Source organism: Vipera ursinii (assembly GCF_947247035.1).
Source record: "Vipera ursinii genome assembly, chromosome: 2".
Classification (NCBI taxonomy): Eukaryota; Metazoa; Chordata; class Lepidosauria; order Squamata; family Viperidae; genus Vipera; species Vipera ursinii.
In genome coordinates, this window is record NC_139513.1 from 155,445,553 (window position 1) to 155,461,542 (window position 15,990).

The 15,990-nt window shown below is 43.7% G+C and overlaps 2 protein-coding genes across 5 annotated transcripts in view; both read left to right on the forward strand.

The window, feature by feature from the left end:
• Positions 1–15,990, forward strand: part of ARHGEF25 (Rho guanine nucleotide exchange factor 25) — a gene marked incomplete at its 5' end in the record, with an annotated part of 308,962 nt that overhangs the window by 184,160 nt on the left and 108,812 nt on the right. Inside the window, one exon of one of the 2 annotated variants that reach the window (XM_083356676.1) lies at positions 15,286–15,296. The exons of the other annotated variant lie outside the window; for it this stretch is intronic. Of the gene's footprint in view, positions 1–15,285; positions 15,297–15,990 lie in introns of those variants that run through there. 2 annotated transcript variants of the gene reach the window in all.
• On the forward strand, positions 1,585–15,330 carry DTX3 (deltex E3 ubiquitin ligase 3). 3 transcript variants are annotated; one of them, XR_014491763.1, is made up of 5 exons: positions 1,585–1,619; positions 4,993–5,726; positions 12,259–12,476; positions 14,483–15,098; positions 15,219–15,330. XR_014491763.1 is itself a non-coding variant. In XM_083356698.1 (5 exons), the coding sequence occupies exons 2-5, from the start codon at positions 5,013–5,015 to the stop codon at positions 15,100–15,102; spliced, it is 1,077 nt and encodes a 358-aa protein (XP_083212824.1). In that variant the 5' UTR covers positions 2,326–2,757; positions 4,993–5,012; the 3' UTR covers positions 15,103–15,330. The 3 variants fall into 3 exon arrangements, 2 of the variants coding, with proteins under 2 accessions (XP_083212825.1, XP_083212824.1); XM_083356698.1 differs by lacking the exon at positions 1,585–1,619 and adding an exon at positions 2,326–2,757 and having other exon boundaries at positions 14,483–14,541; positions 15,017–15,330; XM_083356699.1 differs by having other exon boundaries at positions 14,483–15,330.

Sequence of the window (15,990 nt, forward strand, 5' to 3'; positions counted from 1 at the left end):
ATTGCAAAGAAGAGTCATGGGTACATGAAAGTCAACATATGCTAGAATTAGATCACCCATTTGGTTTTTTAATTTAGCATGGTGTGGTGTGAACTCAGCCCCTGTGATCTGTAAATCCTGGTTTATGCTTTAATGCAATGAGTAAGCCTAACTGGCTTATTCAAGAAATCATAATTATGCAATAGTGGCAAATATCTGTAGCTCAGGTGTAGGATGAGGGTGAAGGTGTTGTCCGAGCGTGTGGGTTAGTTTCCGAACATTTCGTTACCAAGCTAGGTAACATCTTCAACAGAGTTGAGGGGATGTCAATGTCAGTGTTCTTCTGTTTATAAGGGCTTCGACCTATCGCAAGGCTCTCACTGATGACTCATACCTGACCCATCACAAGACCCTCACTTGATACACTCATACCTGAAATCCTTATAAACAGAAGAACACTGACATTGACATCCCCTCAACTCTGTTGAAGATGTTACCTAGCACGGTAACAAAATGTTCGGAAACCAACCCACAAGCTTGGACAACAAACCTTCACCCTCAATCATAATTATAGCTGATTCTGTGATTGGCTTGCTGTATTGCTCTACATCATCATGGCTAGTATGAATTCTGACACATTCACCTTGAGCCAGCCATGACCTCCTGGCATAGTCCTGCTTCATTCAAAACGTGCAACAAACCTTGCCTTGGGTTACACAGAATGAAAACAGATGTGGAAGAGGTGGCCAAGAGTACTTGTCTCCAGTCAGAGTACTTACAGTATTGTAATGCTAGTTATTAGCTCCATAGCCTCCTGGAGGAGCTTGAAGAGAAATACTGTAGTAGAATAAAACCAGATTTTAAGTGTTTGGGATTTAAGTCCTTACTTCTCCACAGATCCATCCAGCCCAAGGGGTCAATGAAGCCATTTATTTAGCATGCCCAATTCAATGCTAGGCAAGGTAGCTTTTACTAGGCACAAGTTACCTTGAACTTGATAGCATTTACCGGGTTACACGTGGAAACAGGAAAAGGGGGACTTTTTCCCACCTTAGGCCAATGCTTAGTCTCTTCGCTCACACTCAGGAAAAATGCCAATCGGAGACAAGTTTTCCTGACTCAGGATTGAACTGGGGGGGTCTCTTGAGTTGGGTGGTTTGCTTGCAGACGTTGCATTTACCCAACTAGAGTGCTCCAAGGGCTCCACAGCTCGTTGGGTGTGTGTGTGTGTGGGAAAGCTGAAAATAGGAGTCTTTAGGTCAGGGGTCTTCAAACTTGGCCCTTTTGTGACTTGCGGACTTCAACTCCCAGAATTCCTCAGCCAGGCATGCTGGCTGAGGAATTCTGGGAGTTGAAGTCCGCAAGTCATAAAAGGGCCAAGTTTGAAGACCCCTGCTTTAGGTGAAGGGTTGCAGCCGGACTCCCAAAGCAGAGCTGCTCCGTGCCGACTATAAACATACGCACGCCCTCTCCTCCCTTCTCCCACCCCATCCGCGCCGCCGCCTCCTCCTCCACGCACAGCCTCGATTTAACCCGCCTCCTCTCTTCTCCTCTCCCTTTCGCAGTTTCTGATTCGCGGCTCAGCTGAACTCCCACATCCGGCCGGTCTTCGATCCCAGCCTCTCTCATGGGCTCCCCAGGTACGGTATGGCGGTGGCGTCGCGCTCCTTCGAAAGGTGACGTGCGGCGGGGTTTTGGGTGGCCTTTTTTTCTCGCCAGAGCGGGGAGCGCTCGCCCTGGCTGGCTCCGCCCTCTGCCGAGGGTTTGCGCTCCAAGAGTCAGCCTCCTTGCCACATCCCGGAGCGTTTTGACGCCTCGAGGCGGCAGAAGGAAGGAAGGAAGCCGGTCCCTTGCTTGCATTGCTGGGGAATCGACGCTCATCTTGAGAAGGCTCCCGCCCACCTGTTTATTCTAGGTAGGAATTTAAGGCGGCGGCGGCGACGAGCTCCCCGCCAGAGGCCTGGTGCATCTCCTTTGTGGCCTTGCATCTGCTCCTTTCCCTTCTTTATAGGGGGCAGCTGGCGTTTCCACAGATCCTAAACCAGGGGTCTTCAAACTTGGCCCTTTTATGACTTGTGGACTTCAGCTCCCAGAATTCCTCAGCCAGGCATGCGGGTTGGGGAATTCTGGGAGTTGAAGTCCACAAGTCATAAAAGGGCCAAGTTTGAAGACCCTTGCCCTAAACAACCCCTCTCCCTCCCTCCCTCCCACCGTCTTCCCCCCCCCCCCAATAGCTGGCCCTGACAACGTGATTGTTTTCTATTCCCAGTTGGATAAGGATTGGGATGGGTGGGGGTGTGTTAATTCCCGATTTTTAGCTAGCAGTGTAATTTTGGGAGCGCAATATTTCCCCTTGTGCCTGAAAAAAAGCCACCTGGCTGCTTTTTAATGCCATTTCTTAGGAGGAGCTTTTGATAACTCACAAGCCACTGTTTGAATGAGAATTGTTCTTGAAAGTTCCCAAGGTGCAGGAAATACCATGGAAGGGAGGAGGAGCCTGTATAACTAGTAATTAACATAGTATTTTAATGCAAATTGAAAAAATCCCCCCCTCCTTGCTGTAGTAATGGCTTTATGGGAACTAGTGTGCAAAAGATGTCTGCTGCAAATTGTAACCTCTGACATTCTCCATGCAATCATTTTTACCCTTGTTTCCCTGAGGTTGTAATAAAGCCCTTGCATAGATAGCTGCCAGGCTAAGGCGTAGCTTGATGCCATGTTAGGAGCAAAAAAAAAAAGTGAAAGAGCCGTGTTGAAGCTGATAAGTGATCTGCTCAGGTTAGTACCGTACTGTATTTTATTTCCCCAGCCAAGTGCCTCTAAGGAAATACGGGAGCAGGGCAGAATACTTTCCCATCTGCATTTCATAGCAATATCTATTTGGAAGAACTTGTAGAACTAATGCCCCCTGAAAACTCAGTGCCCTCAGTAGGGTGAATGTTCATGAATTTGTTTAGGCAAGACTGGCAAGTTCAGAAGGTCAGGGTTGCTGAGCGTTTGGATGGGGAACTAAGAGGAAATATCAGAGATGTATGCTGTATAGGTATAGTGGAGGTGAATTCCAGCATCATCTATGTGCCCTAAAAAAAAAAGCACATGTTTTGCTATTTGGTGCTTCAGCTGTTTAAGTCATTTGTAGATAAGAATCCCTCAAGTCATTTTGGAAAGTGAGGTGGGCATCATATACATTCAATAAATAAGAAATAAATACCAACACATGTATTGGTATTTGAAAAGTAAATGCTTAGTGTAAGGATCCGTTTTTTTAAAAAAGGACTCCCTTAATAGAAGCTTAGTAACCATTGTATAAAGCTCACTGAACTCTTTGGAACTTGTCTCCAAAAAGCAAACATTTGGGATTTTACTAAGCCCGCTGATTATGTTGCATCTACTGTATCTCTTTTACTCGGCCCAATTAGACTTTCATCTATTAATCTCCCCAGACTCCTCTCTTAGCCTGTACCTCCCCAGAGGCTTTTAATTCTTTTTTTTCCCCTTTTACTCATCATGGGCTGCTAGTGGGCTCTGATTACTTGCAGCATGCTACTAAGAGGCCCCAAAGTCTCTTGCAGATACGGTACTAACTCCAAGAGCTTTGGAATACACAGTCTGGCTGTAGATTTCTTTTGGTCTCTGAGAGATGCTCCTTGTTTCAGTTTTTTTTATACAGCAATGTTTACACTTTAATCATCATTTGAAAATACTTTTTTTACCTTGATAGTTGAAATGAGAGATGGACTCATTTTCTGTCTTGTAGCTGAGGTTTAAACTTAAAGCATTCATATATTTCCCACTGATTGCTTACAAGTGCAGGAATTTCTGGCAGTCCAGGCAAAATGCAAGTGCTTTGTGCTTAACCCACCATCTTGTCAGAGGATGTAGCTCAGTAACATCTATGCTTCACATTCAAAAATAAAATAAAATTCCAGGTTTGGATATTGGCAATCTTAAAAAAAAACCATGAGATTTTGTCTAAGATATTGGAAAGCTCCTATTTTTAGTGGCCACTGGACTAGGCTGACCAGGTATAAACCAGATTTCTGGTCTATTGTTAATTATCCTCTGTCTTCATATATGCAGAGGAGTATGTAAAGTGATGAGAAAGGAAACATTCCATATTGTGCAAGAGTACCAATAACAAGCAACACTAGGAATGATAGTTTAGCAATATCCAGACTCCCACATGTTTGCCAGCCATGCAGTAAGTCTGTGGTCAAGAATTTTACTGCTTGGGTCAAAGAAGATAAGCTGACATTCACACAGCAATTGTGTGAGTACAGCTTTTTCCTTCTTCCAATGCAAAAAGCAAGTGTGGTAATTTGGATTCTTCTCACATACACACAATCCGCTGGTTTATTTTTAAAAGGCCATTCTTGCAGTTGATAATTGGCCGTTATTCTACTTAGAAATTCAGAGAAATCTGAAACAAATAGTTCATTCTTTTTAATCTTGTTTCATCCACCTTAATAATAAAATGTAATCATAATCAATCATGGCCAAATTAGGATCTTCAAATGGGTAGGATTAGAGCTCCACCATTTTAACCAGATGGGAAAAAAATGAAAGATCTAGAGTAGACCAACCAATCCAGAATGTACAGTATAGGTTTGGGATCAATTCCTTCCTGGTCAGTTAGAATAATTTTTCCTCGGTTCTCTTAGATTTGTGGTTTCTTCAAGTGTTTTAGGATTTGGAGTTTGACATAGAGGCATATGAGCACTTGATTATGTAGGATGGATGGATGAATCTAAGTCTGAATTCTAAATGATTCAGCATTTGCTAATGGGGTTGCGATGTTCAAGAAAAGCAAAAATATTTTTTTCAAAACAATGAAACCATCCAAGTCCCTGAGGTAAAGTAATCCAACGTGGGATTTTGTCTGGGTGTATCCATCTGTATTTCTGCCTGGAGCCACTTCTGTAACTTTGATTCTCTCTCTCTCTCTCTCTCTCTCTCTCTCTCTCTCTCTCTCTCTCTCTCTCTCCTCTCTCTCCTCTCTCTCTCTCTTTTCAGTATCATTTGTTTTATCCAGGATGGCCGCTTGTGGAGGCACCACTAAAAATAGGCTCACGGTAAATAAGCACGTCTGGGACTTCCTGACCAAGGAAAGTCCTGCCAAACTGGTCAAGTTGAAAGAGGAGAATAAAGTCAGTGTCTTGATTGATGGTGAGACATCCGAGATCTATGTGCTGCAGATTACCATGCCTGCCCATGGACCAAGCAATGGCCTTTACCTGGCTCGTAAGGCTCTCAAAGCACTGCTCAAGGAAACAGAGAAGGAATTGAAGAAGGCTCAGCGTCAGAGTGAGCTGATGGGCTGCATGGCCTTGATGGAGAAGAGCCGAGAACACGGAGCTGTAGAGCTCCACCGTCGAGGAGCTGCCTTGATATCCCGAGGGCAGCAGACCTCTGGGCCAAGGGTAGTAAGTGGCAGTGGAGGGATGGCCAGCTGCTCAAGGGGAGGGGAGGAGGAACAGGACAGCCAGTGCCCCATTTGTTTGGGGGAGATCCAGAACATTAAAACTTTGGAGAAATGCAAGCACTCCTTCTGTGAGGACTGCATCACCCGGGCCTTGCAGGTCAAGAAAGCCTGCCCAATGTGTGGCCGTTTCTACGGGCAGCTAGTAGGGAACCAGCCGGAGAATGGACGCATGCTAGTCTCCAAGGACTCAAGTCTTCTGCTTCCTGGTTATGAGAAATATGGCACCATCATAATCCAGTATGTCTTCCCACCTGGCATACAAGGAGTAAGTTGGGTTTCTCTTTTTCTCTTTCTGTTGCTTGGAAATGGTCTTCGCAGGGTCACCTTCCCTATTGTAGAAGCTTCCAGCTGTGCTAAGACTACATCTCCCAGAACCTTCAGCTCCCATGCATGACTAGCTAGGCCAGGGGTAGGCAATCTCGGCTCTTTTATGTCTCATGGACTTCAACTCCCAGAATTCCTGAGTCAGGTGACTCAGGAGTTCTGGGAGTTGAAGTCCACGAGTCATAAAAGAGCCGAGGTTGCCTACCCCTGAGCTAGGCCATAGTCAGAAGCAGGAATCCTTTCTCATTCTTAAGGACTGTGTTCCCCTTTAGGGAATTTGTTTGAGAACACGTTGGAACTAAAGTGAGCAATAGTTGTGACTACAGAAAAAAAACACCAGTTAAGACTCAGCCTCTTTTTCTCTTTTATGATACCCTCTTCCCTTCTAAGCAGCAGGCTGCAGTTCTGACTTGAGGCCGAGTTATTTATTTTTTCCTGAAAGGATTTCAGATGAGGTCAAAGGCTGCATAGAGCATTAGGAGCTGCTGTCCTCTATTCCCCCAGCATTGAGCTTACAGGTTTTGACAATGATCAAGAAACTCCTGAACATAAGCCGAGTACACTGTTTCACTTTAACATAAAAGGACCAAAGGCATCTGGAGGGCCTTTATTGCTGAGATATGAAATTTCACCCTGTAGGTTGCTTTTGTTACTGAGCAATCATTCTTGTTCCATCTTGCCTCCTGCAACCCAACCTTCATTTGACTTGGAGATGCCCAAAATTCTGGCAACTAAAACTCTGTATAGTATAGTATTATTGTTTTCACCTTTATATTTTCAGTTGCTTTCCTAATGAAAACATGGAATTTGCCCTGCTCATAGTAAACACACACTTATTTGAACTTTTGATCCAGTTATCCAGCTTGATTTTAGGCCAGTCAGGACTAGCTTTTACCCCATCAGCATCCACCTATGTTTAACTAGAAAGTTTATTGTCCCAGGAAGCATTGCTTTACTTTTGCTTTGTAAATTACCTATACTATAAATTACCTATAATGAAGTTGGACATATATAACAGCATTCCTTACACCAGAATGACACCAGATTTTATCTGGCAGTTCAAGTGGTGTGTGCCACCAGTGGGCATGGCCACAATCCATTGGGAAGATAAGAAACATTTGTTTTTAAGAGAGGAAATGAGAGCATTAAATCTCTCCAAGGCATAGTAGCACAAATTTCCATCACTGTAGTATCCTCAACTACAGTGATTTTATTCCTACACCAAAAATAGGAGTAAATGATGAATGTTTATTTTGGGGGTGTGTGGCTTGAATGAATTTGGGAATGGTGTTGGGCTGAATCTTAGAGTAGAATGTTTTGTTAGGCATATAAATTAATGTTGCCACCTCCTTTAGTGAACACATCGCCTTCATGACTTGAAAATTGGACCTTATCCAACAAAATGGTATTCAGGGGTGATAAATGTTAAGGTTCTGCCCTTAGGTAGGAAAAAAAAATAGATGCCCTTGACTGGGCAGTGGTGCTTGGGAGAAGGTTCCGAGTCTCTTGTTACATCACAACTCAAGCATGAACCACCAAAAGGGCCAGTGCAATCTTGGGCCACAACAACAGAAGTAACATGTTGAGATAATAGGAAGTGATAATTCTGCTCTACGTTGTACTGATCAGACCGTATCTTGAATACTTTATCTAGTTTTGGTCACCATAATACAAGATAATGCAAAGTGCACAGAAAGAATGACACGGATAGTGAGTGGCTTGAGGGCTAAAGAATGGTTAAAGAAACTTGGTACGCTTAGCTTAAAGAAGAGAAGGATAAAGGGAGACTTGACAACAGTCTTCCAATACATGAAGGGATGTTACAGACTAGATAGAGGGTATGGATTTATTTTTCAGAGCGTCTGAGGGTAAGATAAAGAACCCATGGGTGGAGGTTTTATAGTGAGAGATCCAAACTTGAAATACGGTGGAATTGCCTCACTGTGACTATTAATTATTATCAATTGTTAAGCAGTTGAACAGCCCAGAGTCATGAGCATTCCATCTTTGGAAATTTTCAAGCAAAAAGTTGGAAAACCATTTAACTGGCTTGGTCTGAGGATTTTTGCCCTGGGTAGAGCGTTGGACTAGATGCCTCCAAGGTTCCTTTTTACCCATAGATTTCAATGATTGCCATCCTGTTAAGAGGAAGCAGATTAAGCGGGATGGCATTTTGTTCCGAGTAGACACACATGTAAAGAGGTGGTCATTTGGCCACGCTGGCTGAGAATTTTAAGAATTGTACTGTAATATCAACACACTGAGAAGGCGGCAGCAGGGTTGGATAAGATTGCATTAAAACATGATAGGATTCAAGAGCAGGTGTTTTAAGCCATCCTTTCATATCTCCCCGAAAACTCTAAATCTGTAGGCATTAATTGTGGAAAGTGATGTAACAGATTAAAGTCAAATAGAGGGGATTCATGACTCTTTTTTTTTGGCAAAAACATATGAAAGTTCTTTTTTCTGCATTTTTTTTACTCAATTTCCTACTTTAGCCTACAGTGGTGGGATTTCCTTGTGGTTTCCCATCTCAAAATTAATCTGATCTGATTTTGTTTAGTTGTTTCTTTTTTAGATTATCCAAGGAGGGTTGCTGTCAGACCTAAGTGAAGTCACTTAAAAGAATCCATGAAGGTTTGTGAGGACCCATAGAATGATAATTGGCAGAAAAACCTAAGTTTTATTGGTATTCATTTATATCCTGCTTTATTATTTTTACATGTAACTCAAGGGGGTGAACATATCCAACACACCTTCCTCCTATTTCCCCCCCCCCTCCCCTGCAAGAACAGCCCTGTGAGGTGAGTTGGGCTAAGAGAGAGAATGACTGGCCCAAGGTCACCCAGCTGGGTTTCATGACTAAGATGAGACTAGAACTCACTGTTTCCCAGTTTGTAGCCTGGTGCCTTAAGCACTAGACAAAACTGGCTGGTTGAGTGTCATAGCTTCCTGGCCTGTGTCATATGCACAATCTGATTCCTTTAAACATGGCAATATTTAACATGCCATAGATTAGGTTACCAAACAGATGAGAATTGTTAATACTGATGTTTGGTTTGTATACCCTTAATTTTTGGAAATGTAGAATTTTTTAATCCCGGCCTTGCTGACTTTTTGGACCTGTTCAGAAAAACGGTGCTTACCTGAGGGTGGAGGAAGCATTAGTTGTGGGGAAGAATATTTCCTTGTTTGTGAACAGTTTGCCCTTCTTGAAGGAGAGCAGGATCAGCAGACAGTAAATGGAGAAAGTAGTTACTTATCAGGAAATAAAAGGTGCCATTTTGCAAACTGGGATGTTTGCCTGTTGCTTTTAGAGTCTTCAGTAAGTAAAAGGAGACAAATTGAAAAGGCAATTTTGAGGCCGGAAATTTATGGTTGGCAGTTGGGGGGGAGGGGGGGAGATTCTCCTATGTGCAAATAAAAAAAAGATGTGTGAAAGCTTTTTATGAAAGTTACTGGGGCAGTGATGTCTGTGTCAGATTAGGACTGAAAAAAAGCAGGCTGAGCAATCCCTAGGTGATTTTGGGACAGTCATATCCTCTTCACAAAGCAGGTAAGTTGTGAGAACAAAATGGCCGGGTGGGAGAAGGGGGAAAAAACAGCAGGCTTGCCACCTTCAGCTCTGGGGAGAAAAGGTGTGACCTTCAAGTAAGAAATAAATATACCAGGAACTAAAAATGCTCAATGGCCTACATTCCTTATTGCCAACTGCTTTTTAAAATTCCTGGAATTGCAGAAAGTCGTGAGGCAGCTTGCGATTCAGGCCTGAAGCTACTTGAGCCTGCAAAATTAGTTGCAAGAATCCCTGAAATCCACTCGCAGAAGAATATGCCTCCACTTAAACCATAATATTTTTGCTGTCAAACATTATGGAATTCTGCTGGAGGATAAGGAAACCTTTAGAGTCAATAATTTAATAAAAAAGTGGGGGGGTATTAGTATCTATATTTAGAATATATGCTACCACAAAAAATAATATTCAAGAATATGCAGGGGCATTAGTTGAAACATGAGCAGACTTAGTTATTGCCTTGGATGAAACTATGAAAATGATGACCCAGGGCATAATTCATTCACTGAGGGTTTTTCCCCCCCTTGCTCAGCTGATTGAATAAGTTACTTAGAATAAAAGCCCTCTGTCTTACTCTTAGTAGGTAAGGGCAGGTTACATGAACATTCTGAAATTAGACTGAGTGACACTTAGAAGGAAACCAGAATGAAAACATCCAGGGAGAAAAAGACAAGTGTCCCATAAGTGGGACCCATTTTTTGAAGACTAAACGGACATGCCTCTATTTTTTTCCCCGACAGCAGTATAGATGCAGCTTACCATCTCCTGGGTGGTTTCCAACTTCCCAACCTAGACAGTAGCCAATATCCAACCTGGCTATTTTTCAGGATGGCCAAGATCACCCAGATGTTCCTTCCAACTGGGGGGGGGGACGGCGGGAAAACTGCTAAATCTTTTGATATTTGAATTCAAGTTGAATTTAACTCTGAATTCAGGTGGTTCTTTGAAGATTACCCAGGGTGCTTAGACCTACTATTCTTGAGTGAGAGTACTTTTCCACTCTGCTTTGACAGAGTGACCAGAAGGCAGACCAAAGGAAGATAATCTATCAGGAGGATACCTTTGGAGAAAGGACAGCAAATGGAAATGCCCTTTGGGGGTGGGGGGGAGGAAACTTCACAGAAGCCCTGTTCCTATGGCCTCATTGGTATTTTAATTGTTTGCCTTTTGTAGATTGGTAAAGCTGTAGGTTTTTCAGCCTGATAAGAACATAGAATGCAGAGGGGAAGGAAAAGTGAACAGAAGAGCCAAGAAGTCCTGCCTGGCCATTTTCCCAGGGGATAGAAAGGGAAAGGATAGTTGATATAATAACAGAAGAGAATAAAATGTTCAGTGGCCATTTCTAACCACTCGATCTCCGAACAGCTTAAATATGGCACAGTATTGTAGCTGCAGCTATGGAAGGATAGTCATCTATAGCAAAATCTCTGGGAGAACTTTGATCTAAATAGGGAAGATTTTGGATTGCCAATTGGTTAAGAAAAGTGACATCAAAACGTGTTTAGATTCTTTCTCCTATGAGCTAAATTACATGGCTGAAATGAGTAAGGCCTAGGACAGTGGTTGGGAACCCATGGCACGCACACTGTCATCCCAGTCCCGCATCCCCCCCATGGCCCCCTCCTCACTAGCATCCCCCCCTGGGAGGAGAGTCACCCCAGGGTGCGGCCCGCGCAGAGCAGCACAGCCAAGGACATGGCAGCTGGGTAGTGGGGACAAGACTCCGCCCTCGTGCCCTGTTGTGCCTGGCCGCCATGGTGCTGCTGGCCATCTGGGGGATCTGCTGCTGCGGGCCATGGAGGTGGTGGGTGGCCCTGTGGGGGAGCACAGTGTGGGCCGAGCAGGGCAGTTTTGGGGCACTCGGTCTCTAAAAGGTTCACCATCACTGGCCTAGGATCACAGATGAAGAAAGGCTGGTTCTCAAAACAAGTTCTCTGACTCTTTTTTTCCCCCCCCACTAGATTCTTCCTGGTGGACCTTGCAAATTGAGTGAAAACAACAGAATTCACAAAGCTGTAATCTATCCATGGCTTGTAGCATATAAATCTACCATTGTTTGTTATTAGAATGGAAGATCCATATTTCCATTTCTTTCAGGTTAAGATCAGAAGAATTTTTCCATATACGACTTGAAACAAAGCAGCTAGTTTGATATCCTTTAGCAGTCTTATGCAATCTTTGCATTTGCTAAGCCACATATCTTAGCCTCCCTCTGTCAAGTATTTGGGGATATTAGGATTTGTAGCTCAAAATTTCTGCAATGCCAAGTTAGGTAAAACTGATCTATTGGGGAAAACTGTATATCATTACAATTAGCCACTTTTGTAAATTAGTCATACATAATTGTATTGGAGTCCACTTTTTCTAAAAAGAGGTGAGATCTTCCCATATCTCACTCTCTCAGCCAAAGCTATTAAAGTGAACAATAGCCTGTGTTTCTGTTCCTGCTATTCCCCTTTTTGTAAACTCGGATGCCTCTAGTCAAACTCACGACGTCATGTGATGTCGCTCAATGTATCATGACTTTTTCCTCATTGCCAGCAATGGGGTGGGTCTGGTTTCAGTATGATGCATCTGACCCGTGGGCTGGCAGTTTGACATGCCTGCTCTAGTCCAACTTTTTTCCAATTGGATGTCCGCATTGACTTTGGGAGAACGATTGGGAGTTGTGGTCCAATATATCTTGAGGGCAGTATATTGGGGTGGGGTGGGAGTGGCAATGCAAACAAGAACTGTTATCAGCCAGGCACAACTATAACAAACTTGCAGGCTGATTCAGGGTTAATCTTAGGAGATTTCACCTGCACCGGGTCTGACTTCCCAACCTATGGATCAGCTCCTCCATCTCTTGTTTGTAGTTAAGGTTTTTTTCCCCTCAGAATTCATCCTTCTCCTGCAGGTCGAACATCCCAATCCTGGCGTCCGCTATCCAGGCACCACCCGTGTGGCTTACTTACCTGACTGCCCTGAAGGCAACAAAGTGCTGGCACTGTTCCGCAAGGCCTTTGATCAACGGCTCACCTTCACTATTGGGACCTCCATGACCACAGGGCGAGCCAACGTCATCACCTGGAATGACATCCATCACAAAACCAACTGCACTGGGGGACCCCAGCTGTAAGGGCTTGCCGTGTGATGTGCCCATGGTTGTGAAGCGGAGGGAATAAAATAAAAGGTGGAGGGCTTGGAGCAGGGGGCTGCCAAAGGGAGGGGTTAGTATTAAAGGCCACTTGGAACTCAGGAAGGTCCTGTAAGAACCTAAACAGCAGCATTAAAAGGTACCAGGCTATAAAGTCCAGAGTCAATAGAGCAGGGCTTTTCAATCTTTTCGCCCATTGTACCACTTTTAGGATATGGCAACATCCAAGTACCACCAGTTGCCTAGCAAGGTGTCAAAAACTTTACCAAAAAAAGAGGAAAAAACTGATGAAGTATAGGTAGTCCTCGACTTACAACAGTTCGCTTAGTGACTGTTCGAAGTTACAATGGCACTGGAAAAAGTGCTCCCCAAGCCACAGCCGAGCAAGACCTGCCTGCCCGGCGGTGCTCTTCCTCCTGTCCGAGGTTTTCATTCTTGTGAGCAATTCTGTTGAGGATTGGCAGCGGGGGTGGGGGTGTTTGGTTTTTATTCCCCCTCCCTCTGCTGGGTGGTTGCAGCAGGTTTTGGTCACTTCACATGACTCTGGGACACTGTGACTGTCATAAATATGTATCAGTTGCCAAGCATCTGAATGTAAATCACAAGACCCTGGAGATGATGCAACATTCCAGCTGATCGGCGCTTCTTTTGGGCTCAGCAGAAGCACCAGGATCAGCGCCGAGCTCCAGCTGGAGCCTGGCACTTCCGCTGAGCCCTGATAGCCCTACAGCTCCAGCCATCTCTCGCTCAGGCTTGTGCGGTGCTGCCACTGGTTCAGCTCATTCCCCTCCCCACTACGACTTTTCTAGGATGGTCGCGTACCACCTGCTAGGTGCCAATGTACCACAGGTGGTACCTGTACCACTGTTTGAAAAGCCCTGCAATAGAGCAAGAATGCTATGTGATCTTAGTAGGTTACAAATTGAAAATAAGTGATATCTTTGGACAGCCAAGAAGAACTTCATAGAATAGACGTCTATGCTGGCTCTCTAAATAATAGGTTATTTTACCCTTACCAGCAGCTTTTTAGATATACAGCTCCAATGTCGTGTTTTCTTGAAATGCTAGAGTCAGGAATTTTTAACTTGCCATGCATATTTATGTATATGCATGCTTTTGCTTCAAGCTGATCGTTGTGGCATATAAATTTGTTGCCTGTGTATTTATCTTTGCAGCAGCCTTCTGAGATGGATTAGGCTAAGAGAAATTATGAACTGACCTTAGTGACTGAAAGGAAATGAGAATCTGTTCTAACCTAGCATTGTTACATTTTTCTGGGTTTTTTTATTGTTTTGCTTTGCATTGGATTTTTTTTCAATATATATCGGGGGGCCTGGTGCTGAAGAAAGTTTTGGTTAGCCAACTTTGCATTATGAGCTTTTGCATGAAGTGTGACTGCTTTTTTTTTTTTTTTGCTTAGGCCACCTACATGATTAATGCACCAACTAAGCTTTTTCTTTTATCAACCTGCAGAAGTTTCTGACTGTGGGTATCTCTGTTTCTTGGGGAACAATTTTCCACATCAGTTTATTTGGCGTGAAACCTATATGCACAAGAATCCAGAGGATGGCTGTTGTTAAGAATTCTAGGAATTGAAATCCACATATCTCAGTGTTGTAAAGATTGAGAAACACTGATCTAGAAAATGCTCTAGGACAGCCTTAATCTACTGTAGGATGACATCTCCTAGAACAGGAGCCAGCCACCCTACACAGAAATCATCATTTCAAGGAAAATTGCTTTGGGATATGTACTTGCTTCACACCAATCATGTCTTTTGTGCCTCTTGGGTTAATGGGGTGGAGGGGGGGGGCTCACGGCCTAGAACAGATCCAGAAGGCTTCACCCATTTGATATTTTTAATAAAGGGAAGTTGTCCACTTAATTTTCCCAGAATTTTTCAGAGAATTCCAAGTTAAGCCATTTTGGGTAGCTTAAAACTGCCAGAGTTTGGGTCATAAACCTTTGTCTTCATTTCCCCTAGGTTCGGCTACCCAGATCCTACATATCTTGCTCGGGTGCAAGAGGAACTACGGGCCAAAGGTATCACCAATGACTGATCTCTGTTGCCACGTGCCCAGGAATGGCTTCTTGTTACTGCCAAACTCCGCTTCTGTGGCGGGAGCCCTGTCATCTGTCAGAGCCGACTTTCTCTATCATGCGATCTTAATGCAGAGTACAAAGCTTGAGCTTTGGGGCTGAAATTGACATTTTATATGTAATTGATTGATTGAGGAACTGGAGAACAAAGGCAGGCATGAGTGAGTGAAGCAAAAAAGGAAAATGATGGAATTCAGGACTTATTCAAAATAGTTGCCTCGAGTGGGCCGTCATTCTGAATGATATGTGCTTTTGGGGGAAAAAAAGAAACAAAACAAAATGGCCTCTCCCTGCATTGAGTAGCAAACATATCATAGGTACCTCAACTGAGCTTGTCTTTTCAATGTGCTAGTTTACCTTATGCAGAGATATTTTTTCCTTTTTTACTGCGTGATAAATGTATACATGCACCGTCAAGATTTAAAATATGAAGCTGCAAAGCCCAGAAATCACCACTTCAATACTTTGGCTCTTGGGGATAAAATAGATGTGATCAAGTGGTAAGTCCAAGGGTGATTCCATTTCTTTTTTTTTTAAGATGAAACAGAAGTTTCATATTGGTTGGGGAGCCAAGCCTTCCTTTGTCTCCTGTTTACCTCCCCATGTTCTATTTTTTTCAGAGTTTTCTCTCAAGCAAAATTATTTCTGTTGGAGTTAAGAAAATGGATTGTGAGAGCATTTGGAATTCCTCACTTCCGGTATATCGTTGGTATTAAAATATAGCTATCTCTCTGAGTGCTCCTATGATGTTTGCCCTTAAGGGACTAGGTCCAAGTGAGTGACAAATTGCTCGTGTGCTGAAAAACCATGCATTTAGAAAAAGGTGGGTGGGAAGTAGAGGAAAGGGCTTCTCCCAATGTATCTCTGGCCGAGGTCAAATCTAGTCCTCAAACTCCAGTTGTGGAACCCTTTTGCACAACCCTGTTGATCCACTCTCGGAAGGGTGGGTTCATATTCTGACCTTGATTCCCACGTATAGTTGAGACCCAGCGAGCCCTCTTTATTTCAGTTCCTCCCCTAACCTCAAGCTCTTTTTTTTCCTTTTTCCAATGTGCTAACCACTTTGGGAATCGGACTGTTAGGAATGGAATATAATGGGGCAAAGGACACGTGCAGACTAGCATCTCTGGTAGAAGCGTATGAAAGGGGAGGAGATCAAAAGCAGCAGCTGTAGCAGCACAATTGAAGCCCCACCCCTTTGAACATTTGTGTGACGTCACATGTACAAAAAGGCTGGAGCTTCAATTGCACTGTTGCAACTGCCATTCTGCCTTTATTGACCACCTCCCCTCCCCCCCAGATGCCACAGAACATTGCAGCCTAGAGTGTACAGTGTCTAGGGTTAACGTCAAGTGAATGGGAAATGGAAACATAGGATGTTTTATGTGAAGA